This window comes from Colletotrichum truncatum (genome assembly GCF_014235925.2).
Source record: "Colletotrichum truncatum strain CMES1059 chromosome Unknown Contig_0003, whole genome shotgun sequence".
Lineage (NCBI taxonomy): Eukaryota > Fungi > Ascomycota > Sordariomycetes > Glomerellales > Glomerellaceae > Colletotrichum > Colletotrichum truncatum.
In genome coordinates, this window is record NW_027222400.1 from 5,223,237 (window position 1) to 5,243,782 (window position 20,546).

The 20,546-nt window shown below is 52.9% G+C and overlaps 4 protein-coding genes across 4 annotated transcripts; 2 read left to right on the forward strand and 2 right to left on the reverse strand.

Annotated features, from left to right (window-relative positions):
* Positions 1-7,410: 7,410 nt before the first annotated feature.
* On the reverse strand, positions 7,411-8,530 carry CTRU02_206299 (mitochondrial carrier C4G9.20c; the record flags this gene model as incomplete). Its single annotated transcript, XM_036728103.1, has 2 exons — positions 7,411-8,219; positions 8,425-8,530. 2 exons carry the CDS (start codon positions 8,528-8,530, stop codon positions 7,411-7,413), a joined length of 915 nt encoding a protein of 304 aa, XP_036580217.1.
* A 616-nt stretch (positions 8,531-9,146) lies between these two features.
* On the reverse strand, positions 9,147-11,648 carry CTRU02_206300 (golgi complex component; the record flags this gene model as incomplete). Its single annotated transcript, XM_036728102.2, has 5 exons — positions 9,147-9,743; positions 9,793-10,731; positions 10,783-11,122; positions 11,172-11,473; positions 11,538-11,648. 5 exons carry the CDS (start codon positions 11,646-11,648, stop codon positions 9,147-9,149), a joined length of 2,289 nt encoding a protein of 762 aa, XP_036580216.2.
* Positions 11,649-12,070: 422 nt separating this feature from the next.
* On the forward strand, positions 12,071-13,909 carry CTRU02_206301 (mitochondrial protein; the record flags this gene model as incomplete). The annotated part of the gene is made up of 1 exon (XM_036728101.1): positions 12,071-13,909. One exon carries the CDS (start codon positions 12,071-12,073, stop codon positions 13,907-13,909), a length of 1,839 nt encoding a protein of 612 aa, XP_036580215.1.
* Positions 13,910-17,784: 3,875 nt separating this feature from the next.
* Positions 17,785-19,335, forward strand: CTRU02_206302 (Receptor-type tyrosine-protein phosphatase O; the record flags this gene model as incomplete). The annotated part of the gene is made up of 3 exons (XM_070204690.1): positions 17,785-17,868; positions 17,890-18,248; positions 18,270-19,335. 3 exons carry the CDS (start codon positions 17,785-17,787, stop codon positions 19,333-19,335), a joined length of 1,509 nt encoding a protein of 502 aa, XP_070061794.1.
* Between the last annotated feature and the right edge of the window lie 1,211 nt (positions 19,336-20,546).

Here is a 20,546-nt window from a genome sequence, read left to right on the forward strand (position 1 = left end):
GAGAATTCGTCTCCGGGTGCAAGAGACCAAGAGTGAATGACGGAGAGCAATCGAGCTGCTGCTGGTTCACCACGGCATACAGACGACGATCAAAGACGCTTGCCGGAATAAAGTTGAACAGCAAAAAACGGGCAAAATCGATTGTTGCAATAGACTGTCGCGATATTCGAAGCTCGTCTGGGTAGATTGCCGGTAGGTGGATCGTGTGTGGTTGTATTGTGGACGCGCGGGTGCCGGTTTGAAAGGCGAACGTGGACGGGCAGTTGAACGGATGTTGATCAAGATCGATGCGATGCGCAAAGCGCAAAATGGGAGTAAGTAAAAATCCGATGCAACTTTGGTCTTCTTCTACCCTGGGATTGAGAAATATCGACGGGCGTGAGGCGAAAAAGTGCAGAAGGGTTGGAACAAGATTAGGTCTGGTCGGCAGGATGGGAAAAAGGTCCCCACGCCCCCTACGCCAAACAACAAGATCGGCCAATACTGGGCCAATCTTTACTGGGCCAAAGGCAAGGAAAAAGGAGCTTTGTGGTAGGAACGGCAGACATTCGACCCGGAGCTATAGCGAGGGTTACTGGCAGTTGGGGGTGTGAGGCAAGGGCCAAGGGCCACCACGGCAACGTCAGCTCACGCCCTCCGCCCTCAGCAACTTTTTTCGCTGCCTCCAAAAGAGAGGGAAAGGGTAGTGTTGAACGAGGTCAAGTTCAAGGTTGCGAAACGTTTCGAGAGGTCTGGCCAATTCCCCACGCGCAGGTGGCAGGAGAGGACCCACACTAGCTCGCAAGCTCTTTGGTCTGATCTCCAGGACTGAGCAGGGTTCTGGTGATCGAGAGTAAATCGAAGAGAATAGTGGGACCAGTCGTCCGAGAGGGGAGTAGGTTTAGAAAGGGAAAGGGGTGTGAGGGTTTGGTGCTGCACTAATCGAACGAGGGACAGTATACGATGGTACGTACTGGCTGGGGTCTACCTCACCGGCAAGAGTTCTGGTCGGGGTGCACCTGATCCCGGCCTTCTCTAGTGTACTTGCTCATGAGAAGCTGGCAACCGCGGGCGACACAGGGCATTTGCCAACCAGTGCACTCAACTTAGTTCAGTATGAGGCCGAGGACGAGACCGTGCTGAGCCCTCTCTACCCCCTTCAGTATCTCTCGCTCTTTATCTCAACTCCCCCAATCTCATGCCCAATCTCCCAAATCGTTGTCACGTGTACCAGCGCACCACGAGCAAGGTGGCAACTACCAACTTTTTTGGGAAGGGATTCGGACTTTCATCCGGCTACCGTAGCTTATTTTATCCAGGGTTAGGTTTGCAGGACCCCTCAAGTTTTGAAGACGCTTCCACACTTCTCCCTGTTCCATTTCTGTTTTCTTGTTTTTCGCCTCTGGTAATTATGAGAAAAGAGGGTATACGCAACAGGGATTTGTCGCCTTATTGCAAGTCATGCCATGTGTCGGCGAATAGACCAATACTCCAAGCGCTGTTAGATCTACTCGCCCAATAATGGTGTTGTGTCTTGTACTGAAGAAATCGATGGTCGATCATCACTTGATTGCTGGTGTATACAACCAGTGTAAGCAGTAAACTGTGAGTGTTTCTCAGGCTACATTATGTATAATACTGTGTATAACACAGGACGCCTTCTCGCCCCCATCCATCCCCCACCATCTTGCCTGCAGCCAGAGAGACCCTAGAAGAGCTGACCCGATGGGTTAGATCCCAGAAAATTCCTGCAGACACAAGCAGACACCACTAGTAGTGTACAGACAGCGACCACCCACCTTTTTACAAGCCTCCCTATCAACACACCCCTCCCCTGCCCTACCCTTCCAAGCCGTCAAGTCGTATCTGGACTAGCGCTAACTCCCAGGAAATGGCTTGTCGACGTTGGGTTTTGTCAGCGCTGCATCTGCGTACTGGTCGTTCAAACACCCAAACACTGTTACAATGGGTTCAAATGCCTCGATAAACTTTGGGGATTCCCTCTTAACAAATGACCTTTCTTGTTCCAGCTATGATGCATCCAGCGTCCGGCCCACTCCTCAGACCGCAGATACGGCGTCCTCGAGCAGGGCATGTGGTATGTCAGCGGTAGCGGTGCATTCGTCAACGGCGAATCCCCGGGTCCGGGGGGACCACCCGACTGCAGCCAATCCCTGGCCTTGAAGACACCACACGGACCGCAGGACGGTCTGTTAGTTTTAAGTGAATCCACCACGCTCTGAGTCTACGATCTCGCTTTTGCAGTGTCATCGAGTCGTCAGGGGACTCAGGTGCCGCCGCTTCGACAGACAGCGTTACCGAGTGCCCGCTTCTGCGAAGATATTATTCAAATCATTTCCCTAATTATTACTGCCTCAAGCCCTTCTCATTCGATCGCCGATGTTTCTCAACAACCGAACCATAACCAAGCCCTGCGTTTCCTCCCACTAGACAATGTCTGGCTGAGGAGTCGCGATTACATTGCAAATGATGTTATTCAGAACATGCGCCGAAACAATATGGTTCTGTACAATCATTCCACAAGGGTCACTAGTATTTCCCTAATAACCAATCTGCAACCGCTGCTACCTTAATGCGCTTATTGGAACACCCCTCAGACCTTTGATTTTCCATTGCAAAGCTAAAGTCATTCAGCAAACCAATGAACCATTGAACGCTCCCGGAGTCCAGTCCGGCGGTACCCCTCTTTCGTTCCTCTCGATGGTTGGCTGTTTAGGATCCACTTTTAATCATAGCGGATTGATCGACAGGCTCGCCCTTGCAACAGGGCACGTCACGGTCTGACTGTTGCATTTCACCGACTCACAGAGAGGCGAAAGGGAGGGAACCTCTGCCTCGCCCTGCCGCAAGACACTGACAACCAGTGGACATCTGTTGCCGCCACAGTCATCGACAAATCAGGCCTAAATTTGGCTGGTTGACGTGACGATCACCTTCTGTTTACAACACACGCCGCATACGTCATCCAGGTACGGACCCTGGTCATCACCCGCCTTCTTTTTCAGGGTCTTTTGCGGGCAGAGGATTCCCTCAGTTTCCATCAAGTACGATTATGACGAAGGCAGGCTTGCATCCATTCGGCATGTCCCAGGCCCTTCTGGGGGAAAACTCTAGCCATTGACGACTTGTCGCAGAGATGCGTCCGTTCGAGTGGCAGTGCCTTCGGAAGGAATGGGGCAAGCACAAGCTGTCGCCGGCGCCCTTGGATGGTCGGATTGTGCCGGAGAGGTGGATTGAGTGAACGGCCCGCTCTGGTGGGAAGGCCCGTCTTCGTGGTCTCCGGTCGAGCGACGGGGCCGGTCTTCCGGCTACTTCTCCCGAAAAACAGCGCTAAGGAACTCCCAACCAATCACCTGTGTCGTCACTGGGCTCGCGAATTAAGGTTTGCCTCTCGATCTCTGAGAACTGTACTATTAGCGTGGATCGAGAGCACAGAAGACCCTTCGTGCAGCTCCCATTGCTATTTTCACGTCTGGCCACAAGCTACCACCAACGTAGATCGCCATTCTAAGCCAATCGTCACGAACCACTGATTGATTGGTTTATGGCAATGCACGATCTGGACCACGCTGCGAATTCCTGATTCCCGTTCTTGAGGCGACTTTTTCGCATCTGAGAATCATGCGGATCTCGAAATACCAATACATCCCACCCAAGTCAAGTTCTTCCAAAAACCGCCTTGGATGTGGAGCAAGCCCATCCAGAAACTCGGGCACACAACATGGAGGGGGGTGTATTTTGATACCGCACACCATTAGAAACACAAAGAATGAGGAAGGAACAAGGGCATCTTGAGGAACTATGCCGCCTGGCGCTGCGTCTCCAGATACCCCTGGTTGCTCTCGAGGCTCTCCCTTCGACTTCGCTACGTAAGCCAACTCCATCGCCTAGCCATGTGAATTACTTATTACGAGCTCGGTAGGCTGGCTAGACAAAGAGCAGCGGCAATCGCACACCTTGGTCAGGGGGGCTGGCCAACTGACTGCTGGTCTAGGCCATGCTTCCTGCGTCGAACCCCTTACGGACCTCCATCTTAGGGACGAACAAGCTTATTTCGTTAGTAAGATCTCAACGGATTATTAAGCATGCTGCAATCCGATTCAGAAGTTCTGCGGTGCTGCCGTAAATCTGGGAATTGCGCGTTGTAACGACCGATGCCCAGCAAACAACCCCCTGTTTGCCCCATGTCCTGCAGCAGCCGTTTCGAGCGGTCCAGAACTGTACAGCCCCCGTCACCCTCTTTCCGGCCTTTGAGATCAACCCTATTACCCAGATGCCCGGTATCTCTAATGATTGGATGCTTAGCAGGTTTGTGCCTCGCCGTAGTACAAGCTTTCCAACTCATCAAGGGGCTGTGTGGCTGTGTGTGAGAGGGAACGAACGGGAGGCCTGCCGATTTGGCGCAGGACGGGCTGCAATCCTGGTACCCCTCACAAGCGAAGAAACCGATATCGTGCGTGCGTGCTCACCCGCACCTTTGATAGTGTATCGTGCAGGCTAGATCCTACGCTGCTAGGTAACTAGTCCCTCTCCACTCCCTAGTCCATGAGCTTTGCGTATCACATGAGGATCCTCTTATTGAGCGAGTGCCTATTAACGATTACTGGTTGTAGAAGGGCCTACTTCTCCAACGGTAGCAAATACGGTTGTACATCATCAACAACCCACAACGTCGGACATCCTTACCCCGGCTCAACGCACAGTGTTATGGAGGGAATTACATTAGCCAAAACGCACCATCAAGCAAGGCGCGTATTTCAGACATGGACGTGGCAAGTGAGTCTAGTGGTTTCTCACGTTAACTTCGCTACAACTTCATCTGAACAACTACAAGTATTCAGTACGGTCCGTGAAGAACTTGGCAAGGTCTAGATGAGTCCATGCGGCAATGAATGGACCCCTAGTGGTTCCTGGAGACAGGGGAAGAATGGTGGGAAAAGGCCGGAGATTTTCACCCGGATGTGCCCAGGGTAGGTAGTGTGGTGTAACGCTGCAACCGACTCGGCCATTGCGAGGTTTTGTAAAAACCCCATAGCTGAACACTGACATTTCACATCGGAAAATGTTTCTAGTTCCCACAAGCACGTGGCTCCCTCGAAGATTGACGAGACTGTCAACGCCGTGACCCCACCTGGCGGGACAACCCACCAAACGACGCCCCCCACCTAGGGCAATCATCGCCAACATCCGCTCGCTTCTGACATCTACACACAATATCTGGCAAGATGGCCGAGCGGTCTAAGGCGCTAGCTTCAGGTGCTAGTCTAGTAATAGGCGAGGGTTCGAATCCCTCTCTTGTCAACAGTCAGCGGCGTCCAGCTGTTTCTTTTCTTTTTTCCGGGATTTTTTTTCCCTTCTTTTCGCGCGCGACGCGTTCCAGAAAATGCAGGACGTGGTGTCGTATGCTAGCAAGAGCAGCATGCCATCATGAAGCTTTGGGACATATGGTTATGGCACAAAATCGGTCTAGTCGGTCGTCCAGTCGTTGGGGAGAACAGGCAATCCTTGGGTCCTTGATCGCGCCTTTCGTTTCTCATCCAGTCCAAAGTTGCTTAGTTGGGCACGGGACATTGATGGCTCACAGTATGATCACGGTGTGCAAGGTTTTTTTGGTCCACAAAAGGACAGCGATGGCTGTAGTTGTATTGATATGGTAATCTATCACGGATTTGTACTTTCGCATAGTTGAAGAAAACGCTTAATTCACATCGCACTGGTGTATATGAACCTAAGATTACACAATGCGTCCGTATCCTTCCTATCTTCACCTATTCCGAAGGCCGCTGCAAAGATTTGTCCTTGCGGTGGCCGTTGGCGTTACCTTGAAGCCCGGATACACATATTCACAATGTGTGAATGGGAAAGCCCTCGTGGCAGACGCCAACAGTCAACATTGAGCGGGGAGAACTACTACGGGAATAAGATTGAGCTGAGGAGACGGAGTGAGAGGCTGTACAGCCAAACGTCGCAGTGAGAAAGAGCAGTCCTTGAGCCAGGACGACAAGTTTGATGGCTTTTTGTGCAACGCCATTGCCGTTGATCCAAACCCGGTTTCTTCAAGAGGACTGCATTGGTCACGATAAGCACGGCTAGCTAGTCATCTAACAGGCGTGGGGTACGATGAAGATTGCATGCTTTCACGAGTACACGATTGTTCAGTGGTCTGTCGACTGGTTGCAGGGGATAACCCGTTAGTGTCGCGTTAAGATTGACGCAGCCCTTGCTGCCCTATCACATTAGGGTCGCGTGTGGACAATCATGCATACCTCCTGCAAGGAAGTGGATGTCAGTCATTGTGTCAATACCGAGGCATCTGTTTGACTGAGTTGTCAGGGCGTCTCGTCGCCCGATCATGTCGTAAGAGGTTGGCCTTTCTTGCAATCGGCCTCAGATAATCCGTCTCAAAAATCGCTCTATTAGTCTCTTCGACAAGGTTTGCAGATATTAAGGACTTCATGTGGTTCGTTATAAGACGCTAGGCATCTCGAGAACCCGCCTTCTTGATAGTTCAGTGCCTTACGGCCTGGTATCTGGCTTGATGCTGTTATTGCCGGCATTTTCTTCGCAGATTGCCATCGAACTGAACACCAGATGGCAAATAAGTTCGATAACAAGAAGTTCATGATATGTGGCATTTGTAGACAAACTGCACATGTAGGTAACCGTTAATGTAGCCACGGCGTCACGTAATCATGTCACCGAGGAGTCAGTCTTTCCCGCAGGCACGGATAAATATCAAACCTGGTACTGTTAGTGAGCTCTGTTGCGTCCTGCTGGCCCTTCATCCAACCTTGAACGTCAAAAAGTGGATGAAGACTGTACTCAGGAGGATTGTTCAGCACTTGACAGTGCTGTAACTGGATGTTCAAACTCAGACACGCTTGCGAGATTCGAATAGATCTGAAAATCTACTGTGAGAACCTCCGCTGCACTAATCATTGGTCGAAAGGGGGTCTTGGCTATAGTGTTCTTTGAAAGCGGCAAGGAAAAAGCATGAAGTGTCGGACCTGCAGTAAGAAATACACTATAATAAATGAAGACCGCTAATTTCATTGTTTCTTGCGGAGCGGAAAGCTTGCACGCAGCTTGGATGATCTTCTCATTAGATGTTGCGGGTTGGGGCAGAACATAAATGTTATTGTATATTTGCAAAATTCTCTTCTAAATCGCAACTGTTCTAGTGCAGGTTCTTCCATATAACCCAGTAGTAGACGGCAAAGTCCTCGTACTACATGCCGAACATGATGCAACGCGCCGGAGGAAGCGCAGTCATATGCGAAGCCGGCCGAGGTAGATGCTACCCGTCATCCAGACTCTACTCGACGAGACTATATCCCTCACAATCATCACGGGTCTCTTATTGACCCAGATGCAGTGGCCACATTCGGATCATTACTTCCGAGAAAGACCTTAGTTGATAGCCCTCATGGTCATTTCGACCACAGCGAAAGTACCGGCGCTGACAGGCATAGCCCTCAACAAGGTCGGCACGATACCCCTCCAGAAGCCACGCAGGCCCTCGGCGCGGTACGTCTGCTTGAAGCAGTCGCGCATCGTCTTGTACTTCTGGTCGGCACCGAAACCATCGGTCTGCATCTTGCTCTTGACGACGTCGAAGGGATAACTTCCGAGCCACAAAGCCTCACCGGCAAGACCTCCGTAGAAGGCGATCTTGTAGCTGGGGATGTCCTTACGGTCAATCTTGTTCCGCGCCGCATCGGCGTTCATCATCCACTCAAAGGCGAGGAACCACACGCCGTAGGCCTGGGCCTCACGCCAGATGGTCACGGCCTCGCCACGGTACAGACCCTTCAGAACGCCACCGTGAGCGGAGAGCTTGCGCACGCAGTCGAGGGGTCCGGAGTAAAGCTTCGCGGCGCCGTGGGGCTGCGTCTGGAGTCTGATACGGACATGCTCGATAGGGCCGGAGATAACCGAGTTTGCGACACCGGCGAAGGCGCCGGCAGCGTAGTACTGTCCGTAGCTGAGGGCCGGAATTCCGACCTTGGCGGTGTTGGCCGTCTCGAAGTAACGGCGGGCTTGGTGGAAAGCGCCGAACTGAATGGAGACGCAGGCACCAATACCAATGAGAGGTGTCAAAGTTCCCTTGTAGAAGGCGAGGGCACCCTCGTTCTTGTAGATTTGAGTGGCGGCGTTGAGGGCTGATGTTGAGGTGGTGGAGGTTTGAAGACGGACTTTGACAATGTCAAAAGGTTGGCCTGCTCTGGTCAGTCTCGTTCATTTACAAAAAGCAATATCCATCTTTGATTCAGACGCAGTGAGCGGTGTAAATGTGATGGGGATGAGTTCTCATGAGTTCGGATATTGTTCCGAGGTCGGCGCTCATTGCCGAAGCCTCACTCATGAGAAAATAGAGATATCGTGAATGATAAGCGCTTCCGACCACCAATTCGAATAACTCACCCAAAAGAACCTGGGCGATACCGCCCGCGGCACCGGCAAAGAGGTCCTTGGCCGTTTGCAGCGCTCCGCCGCTCACGATCTCGGGGTCAACGGCTGCGTCCGCCATCTTTAGCTGTCGGTTTAGATACCCCGCCGCCGCTTATCGAGCCGCCTGTGATGATGTCGAGGGTTTTTCGGAACCCGAAATTTTTCTCGAGGTAGAACGATGAGAGACGCGGGGTGAGAGGAAGGTTAGACGGCTCAATTGACCAACAGGGCGGAGAGACTATCAGGGTAAGTTGTCGGTGAGGTTGGAAGACACCCTGAGCTTTCACCTTAATCGCGGCTGATTTATTAGCTTTTAGTGCGATTGCTCCCCCGGACAGCTAATGTGGGTCCGGCACGCAAAGGCGTATATGGCGTGCGACAGCGCTAACTTTGTCGTGGTGACGGTAAGGTATTTGACCTGATGAGTCAGCTGGACGTCAAGGTTCACTTACCAGCTCGGCATAGCCTTCCAGTTTTTCAACGTCGGTTCGACTTCAGGATACGCCCTATCACCAGAGTTTGTACGTATAGTCTTGTTTGTCTAATCTTATTTCACATACGGCCTGTGGATCTGATCATAACCGAGTCATTACTTTATACCATACAAATTTGAATATGATGGACATGTATTCCGCCGCTTCTCCTATCTGACTCTCGGCATGCCTCCGAAGCCGAGGTGCAATGCAGCTTTGCATCTAGTACCGTCTGATGCCCTTTTTCTCGCCATTTGCTGCCCCTTGCGCTTGTGCATTAATCTCAATAGCCTCCTTGAGCTTCCCGATAACCTCGGGCTGGTTGCTAAAAGCCCTCTGCAGCAGTTCTTCCAGTTCCTTCTCAACCTTTCCAATCGGCTTCACACCCGGCTTTCGCTCAGTCGCGTCATTTGTCAACTTGCCCCAGCGCTGCGTGAAAGCGACAATGGACTGCCTCAGCAATTCATCCAACTGCTCGCTCATATCCTCGACCGTCAGCGTCTTAGCCGTGACGGATGGCTGTTGCGTGCCGCCACGCGACCAGAGCGATCCGACGCTAATGATGTTGCTGACGAAGCCGACCCAGTTCTGGGGGCTCAAGTGCTCCCAGATATGACCGAAATGCTGCATGGCAGCGGCGTCGCTGCGGATATCGCCGATCTCGAGTGAGACGAGCTCATTCTTGATGATAAGAAGGTTCTTGACCATGAAGAGATCGGGGTCTGTGCCAGCCTTGATGGACTTTATGCGAGCCTCGGCGCGTTGAAGGATGTGAATCGTCTCCCGGACTATTTTGAAAACCACAGTGTTGTTTTTTTGCTGTTGACAGTTAGTATATTACTTTGTACAGGTTTGTAGCTTAACTTACGCTTCGCTCCTTTGGCATGGCCTGGTCGTACATGGAAAGCAGCTTCAGCGCTTGCTTAACCGTTGGGTAGGCGTTGGACGAAGAGACACCGTTTACAACAGGCCCAATAGTGAGAGCGTCGTCTTTCACTGCAGCCTTGGTAACGGTCTTCGTAATCTCCGCCTCGAAGAAGTTGTCTGTAAACACCCACAAATGCTCCGTCAACAGCCTGGCGCTGAGCTCTCGGCATTGGCGTGCAAAAGGAGACTCTTCCTCTTCGTAGTCGAGGACCAGGTACTCGTTGGTCAGCCAGCCAACAACGCTGCAGATCGTATCCAAGTCTGTACTTTGCAGCGCAACCTGCAGGTTCGTGGCCAGGTGAACGAGATTGGCAGGGTTCACCAGTGATCTGTTGTTAGACTTGAGGACCGCATAGGCAGACTCGGGATCCGAACTCCATTGCAAATCCAGGTTGAATATCTTGGCGAACAAGTTCGACTCATTGAAAGCCCGTTCGAAAGTCTGCTTTATGTAGTTTCTCGAGGCTGTTTCTACAGAAAGATCTTTGATCTCTTTCTTGAACTCGTCCAAGTCATGCTGCACTACGGGCTTCAGGTCGCGATCTCGAACAGCTAGGTATGCCTGGAACAGGTTGCTGACGGTGTTGGAGTAGATGTCCTTAGCAACGCTGGCAATCGGAAGACCGTATTCATCATATGCGCCGTTGACCACCCTGTGAATGTTAGGGATGAGCGAGTATGAGTCGAGAATCATCTCCTCGAAGCGCCCGTATGCGAGAGCATGCCGGGTCGCCTCCGATTTCGTTGCCGCAATTTGACTGGCAATCTCTGATGAAATGCCGTCGAGTCTGTTTGTGAAGCCAACCTCGAGTAGGTGGAGTGCCTTTGTGAGCAAAGATTCGTACCGAGCAAGGTAAGACTCGGCATCGCGATAAGTGGTCTAGCGTTGTTGCGTCAGCAGCAGTGCGGTAGCGGGAAACGGAAAACATACGTGTGTGGACATGAAGTTTATGCAAGAGTCTAGGTTCCTGAGGACCTCACCAAAGGAATCATCGTCAACTAGTCGGCCGGCGCCTGGGGCGTTCAAACGCCTCGTGACGTTATCAAGATATACGTAGAAATGAATATCGGTGCCGACCTCGTCCGCGAGTTTCTCGAGCCTGTGTTGCTCAGACAGCAGGTCCTCGCACTGGGACTGAAACGAAGATGTCTGCGCCTCGACGGACTGGAAGGACTCGGATAGCGTCGTCAGGAGCTTAAGAGCCGCATTGGTGTCCTCAATGAGCGCGTCAAGATGTCGTTCGGTGACTGTTAGTTGATCCTTGTAGAGCCTACCAAGTCAGTACTAATTACCCCTCCGAACTAGGATGGACAACCTACAGATACTCCTGCTGGCTAGCTTCAAGAAGCTCCTCGTCATATTGATCCAGCACTGGGCGACGGTTCACACTGGCGTCATGGACCTGTGCTGCAACATCCAACGCATCCCAGCTCTTATCCTTCCTCCGCTTCCGTCTCTTCTTATGCTCATCCTTGGCCAATTGCGCTCGAACAACATGATAGAAGTCGGAGTAGGAATTGGCGCGTCGTAGCACTGTTGCTTCTGGGGGTGTGTTTGTGTCTTCTATTTCTTCAAAAATCTCGTCGAGAGCTTCAGGCGTATCGGAAGCTTGCGCAATACCCTACAAAAGGAGCTATCATCAACATACTATTCAGAAGTGGGGATGGGATGCAGTGCGAGCTTACGTTGGGCTGTTGCAGCAGAGATTCTTTGCGGCGGTGACCAGCGCCCTGAGCGGCAGAGGCAGCCTTCTTGGCCACATCCGGCACGAAGCTGTACCAGGAATCGTCGTACATCGTGGCTTGCTCGGGGAGAGCTCTGGGTGGTGATCGAGATAAGCTGTCCGTGTCCGGTCTGGCGCCGCTCAATGTTCCCACCCGACCTTCTTTCCAGCCAGCTCAGCTTCCTTGCCGTAAACTGGGCGGAAAATCATTGGCCCCAATTGCGACGGTTTTTTTGGGAGTGGGGCCAACGCAGCATGTTCACCCGCTGTGGGGCGCACAGTCCCTGAAGGGACAGGGGTCTGAAAGTCTAGATTAAGTGCTGGCGAATCGAACTTTTAGTTTTCGTGGATGACCTCACGACCTGTCAGCGACGTCCCCGGCAGCACCTCGATCAAACGGTGCTCTATCAACGGGTTTTATGAACTTGGCTTAATAACGACCTCGTCGTTCATCCTACATCATCTTTGTTTTGAGTCAACTGTGTAAGCTAGACGATGAGAGCTTGCAGAGTAGCTTCTCACGCTCGCGCGTCTCTTACAGCGCAGAGATGCTCCTCGGTCGCCCGCCAGCAATGGCGTTACGCCAGCGGAGGTTCTCATCGAGCTGGTGAGAAGTCGGGACTGAGGAAAGCAGTGCCCTTGCTCCTTACAGCTGGAGTCGGTGGCGGTCTTTACTATCTGGACGATTCTATGAACGGGCCTCTCAAGCAGTTGCTCAGCGGCGAGAGCAAGCAGGAAGCTGAGCCCCGCAAGCCAAAGTACCAAAAAGCAGAAATCGAATTCGAAAAGGCTAGGAAGCATTCCGAATCAGCAGAGGAGAATCGCGATCTTATCAGCTCTCAGCACGTCCAGGTCAAGAAGAGCTGGGAGAACCCTGGCGTTTATGCTTGGGGCTCCAACGTTGGCAAAGTCATTGACCCCAACTCCAAGGAGAACGTCGTCAAGCTTCCAAGGAGGATCTCCTACTTTGATGGCCAGCTGTTGCGGGACATCAAGCTCACTCAGGGGTTTGGCGCCGCCGTCACGGAAAAGGGTGACGTTGTGCAGTGGGGATTGGATTTTTCGAAGAAGGACCCTACGCCTCAGGAGACTCTCAAGGGCAAGGACATTTCCAAGATTGCTGTCTCCAACGACCGCATCATTGCTCTTTCATCAAATGGCTCGGTTTACTCTCTTCCAGCATCCCGTAGCGACCAAGAGGTCGGCGCAAAGTTGGAGCCTCAGTCGCAGTCATCATCCTGGATCCCCTTCTGGAGCTCGAACGGGCCCGAGAGTGTCAACTTCAGAAACCTGACACCCAAATCTCTGGGCCGCGGTGAAAAGGTGGTGGACATCAAGAGCGGTCTGCAGCACTGCCTGCTCCTGACGTCCCAGGGACGCGTCTTCTCCGCCGCTGCCAGCACGTCTGAGTTCCCATCCAAGGGCCAGTTGGGCATTCCGGGCTTGACCTGGGCGACGCGCCCCAAGGGTCCCTACGACCAGCCCCATGAGATCAGCGGTCTCTCCGGGTTCAAGATTGCCAAGATCGCCGCCGGTGACCTTCACTCGGTTGCTCTGGACCAGGACGGAAAGATTTTCACCTTTGGCGACAACACGTTCGGCCAGCTCGGATTCCCCTACGACGCGACCTACCAGAAGCTGGATGTACCGTCCCTCCTGCCCATTGCGAAGCTCTATGCCAATAGCGGACTGGTCCCGAAGATCACGTCCGTTGCCGCTGGAGGACTGAACACCTTTTTCACAGTGGACGCTACCGAGTCCGGCAATCAGAACACCAGCGGCGACGTCTCCCCTTCACGCCGCATGCCGCGTGTCACGGCGGATCTTTGGGCCTGCGGACAAGGCGTTCTGGGAGCCCTGGGAACCGGCAAGTGGACACACGTCACTCCTGGCCCAGTCAAGGTCAAGGCCCTCTCGTCGCTCTTTGAGTTTGACGAGAAGTCCAACGGCATGGCGCCCATCCGCCTGTCCAATATTTCCGTCGGCAGCACGCACGTGTCGGCGACAATGGACAACGTCACGCGAACAGGCGCCGGATCCAAGGGCTCTGAGAGCGACACCAACTGGGGCGCGGATGTGCTCTTCTGGGGCGGCAACGAGCACTACCAGTTGGGAACCGGCAAGCGCAACAACCTCAATACGCCGAGTTACATTGGTACGCTGGACGGCGGCGCGAGCGATGCGCTCATGGGCCGCGGCGGCGAGATGCACCGGTTCCAGCTGACGCCCCGGCAAACGGTCCGGCTGGGCGAGGATGGCAAGGGTAGGAAGGTGAGCTTGGAGCAGAGGGTGGAGTGTGGGCGGTTCGTGACGGCCGTCTACTCGGGCGTCTAGGCTCTTGTTATGACGGCATCGGCGACTGTATATGTTTCACCGGGGTGGAGGGATATCAAGGTCCGTGACAGTCACAGAGAAAGACGAATGTGCCATTAGGAAACTTGTAAGGATCTAACCATGTAATATTACCCAACAAAACTCAACTAGGGGAAAGAAAAAAAGGGTCTTTGCGAGGGCTTCTATTGTCGAGATATGGCGTTCTGGCAGGGGTTATAGGCCACTTGGAGGGGGTGGAAGGGGGGTGCGTCGTCGATATCGTCAGAGGTGTTTTCAGTTAAGCAGCCTCACACCTCAGCTCTCTTCTCCCGCTCGGCAACGCGTTCGAAAGCTTGGCAATTCCAACTCACTTTTTCATTTACTCCATCATGTGTTTAACCGTATTTGTGGTACATCATCTCTCGGGGGTCTATCCTTGTGCAAAGAGCGGCGGGTGGGGAGAGAAAAGGGGGATGATGGAAGGATGAAAGTGCTGTACCGGTAGATCGCCGCCAGATGCTGCAAGAGGTGAATCATCTGAAGTCTGGTCTGTGCTTGGCAGTGTTTAAAGAAGGGTGGAAAGATCAGGCGCTTGTTTCCAAAAGGGAGTTGGGCCTGCGGCAAGAAAAGGCCTGGAACGGGAATAAGAGTTTGCAAAGTCCATATGTTGCGTGCATGTTTTTATGTGGTAATTAGCATACAAACAGAATGACACAGTTGAGCGCAAAGACTTGCCGTGGACGACAACTTCAAGCGAATGCGCGTCGGGCTTGGCGGCCGGCTTGGTAGTGACAGGTTTTCATCCCCATTTTTTCTTCTTCTTTCTTTCTTGGCTCTACTGCGACGACGTCCAAGCCGACGGACTTTTTCTAGAAGCTTGTCATCCGGTGGTTGCGTGTATCAACTTGAACTTGTGTTGTTATTTCTAGTAGCTTCAGGCCCAAACGTGGCATGGGCTGGCTGCCTGTTGGTTGGTGTGTGTTTGCGCTGCGTGGAGATTTGTAAACTAATTAGTATGTCTCTAATGGGGCGAGTGATCGCAACTGGCAACGGCAGCAACAGTAGATGATTTGCCCTGTTTGCCTCCCTTGTTTCGGGCACGTCAAGCTTGCCCATTTGATTCGTGTTGGTTGGTCACGTATACGTGTACAGTTGAGAAAGGGTGCTGCTAATCTTAGCCACCACGGCAAATGACCGAATATGACTTGCAGACAAACTTGCTGCGGGTGACTCGGAATACCCACAAGAAAAGAGCAGCACGTCCGGCGGCAACTAATGAGAGTTGCAGAATGACTGTTCTCAGGGCTCTCATTCCGCCTCCAGCAGTAAGCCCGGGCCCGTCCCGTCCGCCACCCACTGAGTAGGAGTAGGTATGTATTTACAGTTGAAGCACCATCGGCAAGTTTCGTCGACTGCAACCCCCAATCACCAGACAAGACAAACTCCGATTTCATGTGTGTGGTTCTCTCGGAGTTGAGAGAGTGTTTGCGTGGAAAAAAAAAAAAAAAAAGATCCACTTGCTTAACAAGTCTCTGCCTCGTATAGAACAACGAGAGGTTTAGTTTAAACTCTCAAGTTTGAAGATACCGAGATAGAAGCGAACGCGACAAGAAAACTATTGAGCTGGAAGTTTCCCGAGAAACTCACAGTGGAAACGGCCAATGAGACGGCGTAGGTTATGCCGTAGATGTCCCGGATACGGGTCGGAACACACGGTGTTTTCCCCCAAGTATGCCCCCAAGCCGAGGCCTAATGGCACCTACCTGCTTAGCTACTTGCATCTGCTTCATTTTCCATTACAGCGGGCTTCCAGCTCCTCGGGACGCGGCGACACAGGGCGGAGGCCAGGCGGGGGCCATACCCCCCTACACGCCCCCTGAACCCGGGAGGGAAGCCAACAAAAAGTGATAAAATGGAAAATGATACCCCCACTAGAAACCACACACCCCTAAAGAAAGCCCCCAGCAGAACCTCCGTGCACTGCCTTGCCTGGCCCTGTCCAACGCCCTGCCCGGCCGGCGGCGGACGGGAAAGCCCACATCAGCCCCAAAGTGCAGGTACCGTACTACTACGCAACAAGAGAAGGAGACCACGCAAGGCCCGGCCCCAGAAACCCTGTCGATTGGCCTAGAAGCCTTGGTGCATTTACAGATTGCAGATTACATACAAGGGGGCAGTGGAATGGATGGAGGAGAGAGGGGGGAAAGTTCAACCACGTCGCGGCGCGCAAAATGTATCGAGGCCCCCAAAGCCCAGAGGGGAGGGGAGAACCAGCCAAGTTTACCGTCTCCCCTTCGGCTGGAAACAGACCGCGCAGCGAAGTGACCTTTGTCAAGGAACCTCCCAACTCTGTGCGGCTGGATGCCCGTACGTAGTATCCCTGAATAAACCCCTTCCCGTCTCCTCGGTTGAAGCATAGCATGGTATGGTAACATGGCATATTCTTCTTCCTTGCCTCTGTTAAACCCCTACCTTAGCTTACCTCCGCAGTAATATCATCTCTCCCCACATGTACAACAGCCTCATCTTGCGGTGCCATCCCCCATCGTCTTTTCTTGGGAACCTCTCTCTGCCTCCCTCTCGCTCTGTCTTTTCTTTTCTTTTTTTTTCTTGATCCTCCCTACTGCTCACCTCTTCCGATTCTTGCAGCTCACAAGCTTGGTTGCTTATTCAGAGTTCCGACGTGGGGCAGGAAAGGAATCTTTTACCGAGGAGAAAGAAAAACTAAAAATAAAAAGAGGCAGAGAGTGTGTGAAGCGGAAGAAAGATACAGAGAGAGAAGAGAGACACAGCTGCGCGAAGCGATACCCGCCTTTTTTTTTTTTTTTTTAACTATCATAATCAAATTTCTACTCCGTTACTTGTCTTCCTAATCGTGGCAATTTCCGCCCCCAGACAAGCCAAACCCTTCTTTCTCTTGCCCATACACTTCTACTCTTCTTCCTCTTCCTCTTTCTTTTCATTTTTGGTTTACAAAACTTCGGATACCTACCTAATCTGGTCCCTCTTTCCTCATTCCACATCAACAAACCTTTTGATTCCCACGACTGGCACGTGCCCTCCCCCCACCACCATCGAGAGAAAGTGACACAGGCTAAAAAGCCACGACTCGTGACGCACGAACGACGCCGTCTCCGAAGGCCCATCCATGCGACCTATTCTGGATCGCCAGGAACGCAACCTTTCGTCGCTAGGCCGTTTCCATTCCCTACCTTCCTATCATCCGTTGATTTAGGTTGACGGTACCTCCTTTCTCTCTTGCGCGCGCGCGTGCCTTTGGCTGGGAATCACGGACACAAGCACACACACAACGACCAGAGATACTTCCCACCCACTTGTCTCTCTCTCTCTCTCTCTTTTCCCTCTTATACTTCTCCCTCCCCATCCTGGATTAAGATTTGGGAAGAGAAACCCCGGCGGAAAATACCAGATACATACACGCGCATACCGAGCTCAACCTCGCGGATAAGCCACACAAAGAAAAGCCCCGACTTGCTTTGTGACTACCCCAGCTTGCATCTTGGGTCCCTCTGCAGCTCCCCATCTCCCGGAGCCACACACCATATCCAAAAAAAGAAAGGAGCTTCCTGCAGGCCGCCGACCACCACCACAACCACACCCCCCCGGCCCCCAAAAAACCCTCTGACGACATTCCAACCTACTTAACCATCCTTTCACGCCAGCCGGTGTTTCGCGCCTCCTCGTCGGTTACCTCATTCTTCTTGTCGCCGTCGTCTATATTATCCTCCCTTACAGCCTTGCCATCTACTCCGCCACTCAAACGATCTCCCGCCGTCATATTTACCGCCGCGACCCCGCGCTCCCCCAATACGCCCCGCGCGATAAGCTCAGCCGCACCACTTCCACCACCACCAAAACCACCCAGCGCAAACAAAATGGATCACCTCCCAAAGTTCCGAAGAAAACCAAAGATTCCCACAATCTCTACCACCGACGTCAAACCTCATCCCTCCCGCAACGGTGGTGGCATTGTCGAACAGGATCAGCACTCCTCCCCCCAGCAAATTTACCCCTCTACCACTGTTACAGTCACCAGCAGCGGCGGACGGTCTCCGACCCCAACGAAGCCCGGCCTGCGCAAATCGGCTTTCCGCGGCCTCCACCTCCGCGGATCAGCCAAGCGCGCCCGCTCGCCTCCTCTGGCCTCACTCCCTTCGTCGCCGCCACCCGCGATCGTCTCCCACGACGGCATCACCTCCCCGCCCTCTTCCACAAGGCATAGGGACAGCAGCAGCAAGGACGAAGGGACGGCGTCGGAGAAGGATGGCCAGGAGAGCACAGGGATGCCGAAGCCTAAGATCCCTGCTTTCCTCGACCTGTCCACACCAGGTAGGAGCCCCTCTCGGAGCCCCTCGCGTTGGAAACCCAGAAAACGAGGACTAGGCGCTGATGATGACATGTCGCGATTGCCCGCAGACCTGGAGAATAAGTTCCAAGAGCTCGTGTGGCAGGAACGCAATCGCCTCGCGGCCGGCATGGCCCCCGATGCCGACGAAAACTCGAAATGGGGTTCCTACAAGCAGACGGACCTGCGCAGGGGCGTGCAGGACCGCTACTTTAATATCAAGCCCTGGAACCATAACCGCATTAAGCTACGCGTCCCCGAGGACGAGCTTGACTATGTAAACGCGTCAACGATAACACTGAATTCGCCCTCGAACAAGGACCTTCCGCCGCTGCGTTACATCGCGATGCAGGGGCCGACGCAGGCATCCCTCGACTTCGTCTGGCGCATGGTCGCCGAGCAGCTCTCTTCGCCCGTGGTCATCGTCCAGCTCACCAACATGTTCGAGAACAACCAAGTCAAATGCTACCCCTACCTTCCCATGGACGAGACAGAGGAGCCTTGGACGCTGAACGAGATGGACGGCTGGAACGACGGCTGGACCGCGACGCTGACGTTCGACTCCCTGCTCTCACTCGAGGACGGCGCTATTGAGGTGCGCAAGCTTTTGTTGCGTGTCGGTGACGAAGAGGACGACAGGACAATATGGCACATGCTCTATACAAAGTGGCCCGACTTTGGCGTACCTGCTGTCGACGACCTTGGGTCCTTCTTCACCCTCATGCGTCTCTCGCGTGAATACAACACGGCCGGTCCTGATACGCCTCGTATTATCCACTGTAGCGCGGGCGTCGGCCGTACGGGGACCTTCATTACGCTGGAGCACCTTATGCGTGAGCTCGACGAGGGCGCGCTGGGCGACTATGACGGCACATCAGAGGGCAGCGACCTCATCTACTCGACCGTGGACGCACTCCGCGAGCAGAGGCGGAGCATGGTCCAGGCCGAAGCGCAATACCTGTTCCTCTATCAAGTCCTGCGGAAGCTGTGGCAAGAGAAATACGACGTCGAGGACAGCGACGGGGACAGCGAACCGGCAGCTAAGAGACTCGAAGTCGAGGACTCGTCGTTTACAGATTAATAGCCGGTTCAACGGCGCAAGAGAGAGAGATAGAGTTACGAGGAGACTACGATTAATTGTAAGAATTGTGTGTGTGTGTGTGTGTGTGTGGGCATGTATATATGTAACTCTGGGTTTTTCTTTTTTTTCCTTTTTTTTTTTCCTGCTCTTATCAAAACACTTGTACTAAGCAAGCAGCATCATCGGCGTCTATTTTCTTGGGAGGTTCAACAGACTATTTCACAGGAGCATACAGCCAACCCAGAAAGGGATGGGAAACTGTGTACGGATACATTGGGTTGTTTTCTTTTTCTTTTCTTTTCTTCTTCTTCTTTTTATTTTATTTTTACTCTATTTCTTTCAAAGCTGTATTGCCCGCATGCTGTATTCTCTTGCGCGTGGAACAGACGGTTGTCGCAGACGACACATGGGCGATTTGGTAGGACCACCAGGTTAAGAATGCCACGTTGAGCGCTGGCAAAAAATACACATCCAGATACCCCCTCTTATAAAAGTGTCTAGGTCCAAGCAAACGAGTTTGCCGTGATGCAATGTATGGACGAAGACTCCTCGGTGAATACTTACAAAGAACATTACTGTATGGGACTTTGGTATCTTATGGTGGGATAGATGTGACAGGCGGGAGCGAAAACCGGCGATCTCGGTGCAGTAGTAGAGGACATTCACATGACAAGCCAAAATGTTCGGAGATGTATCTCGCGAAGAAAGGAGCATCGTCGCATGGAACGTGCGCAGGGGAACATACACAGACAGACACACATGTGCAAAGACATGGACGTACGTGCCCACGTATAGAATGCAACCTCGACTTGACCGGTTCCGGGGACTCCCGCAACTCGGTGTGAGATTGGTGACAAGGGGTGGTAAGCCGGAGAAGGGGGACGAGGGCTTGGATGATAACGGGAGTGAGGGAGGAAGGGAGGTACGGGCCTCTTTACTTCTCAGCTGGCAGTGCTCTATGCCCCGAGCCATTGAGTCAAATGCTCGCGCAGCCTGCCTGTTGCTCGGGATGGGCTAGCTCTCCGATTGAACTCCGCGTTGATCTTTCTTTGGGGGCGTGCGTGTGTGACATATGACCATGTGACGGTGACGAGGGATTGAGCGTGCATGATGCGTCATTGTGTCTCTGTCGGCCGTCTTTGGCGGCGACTGATCGTCGGACATGGGATCGTCCCAACCCGTCTAGACTGTTTGAAGATGCCTGCGTGAAT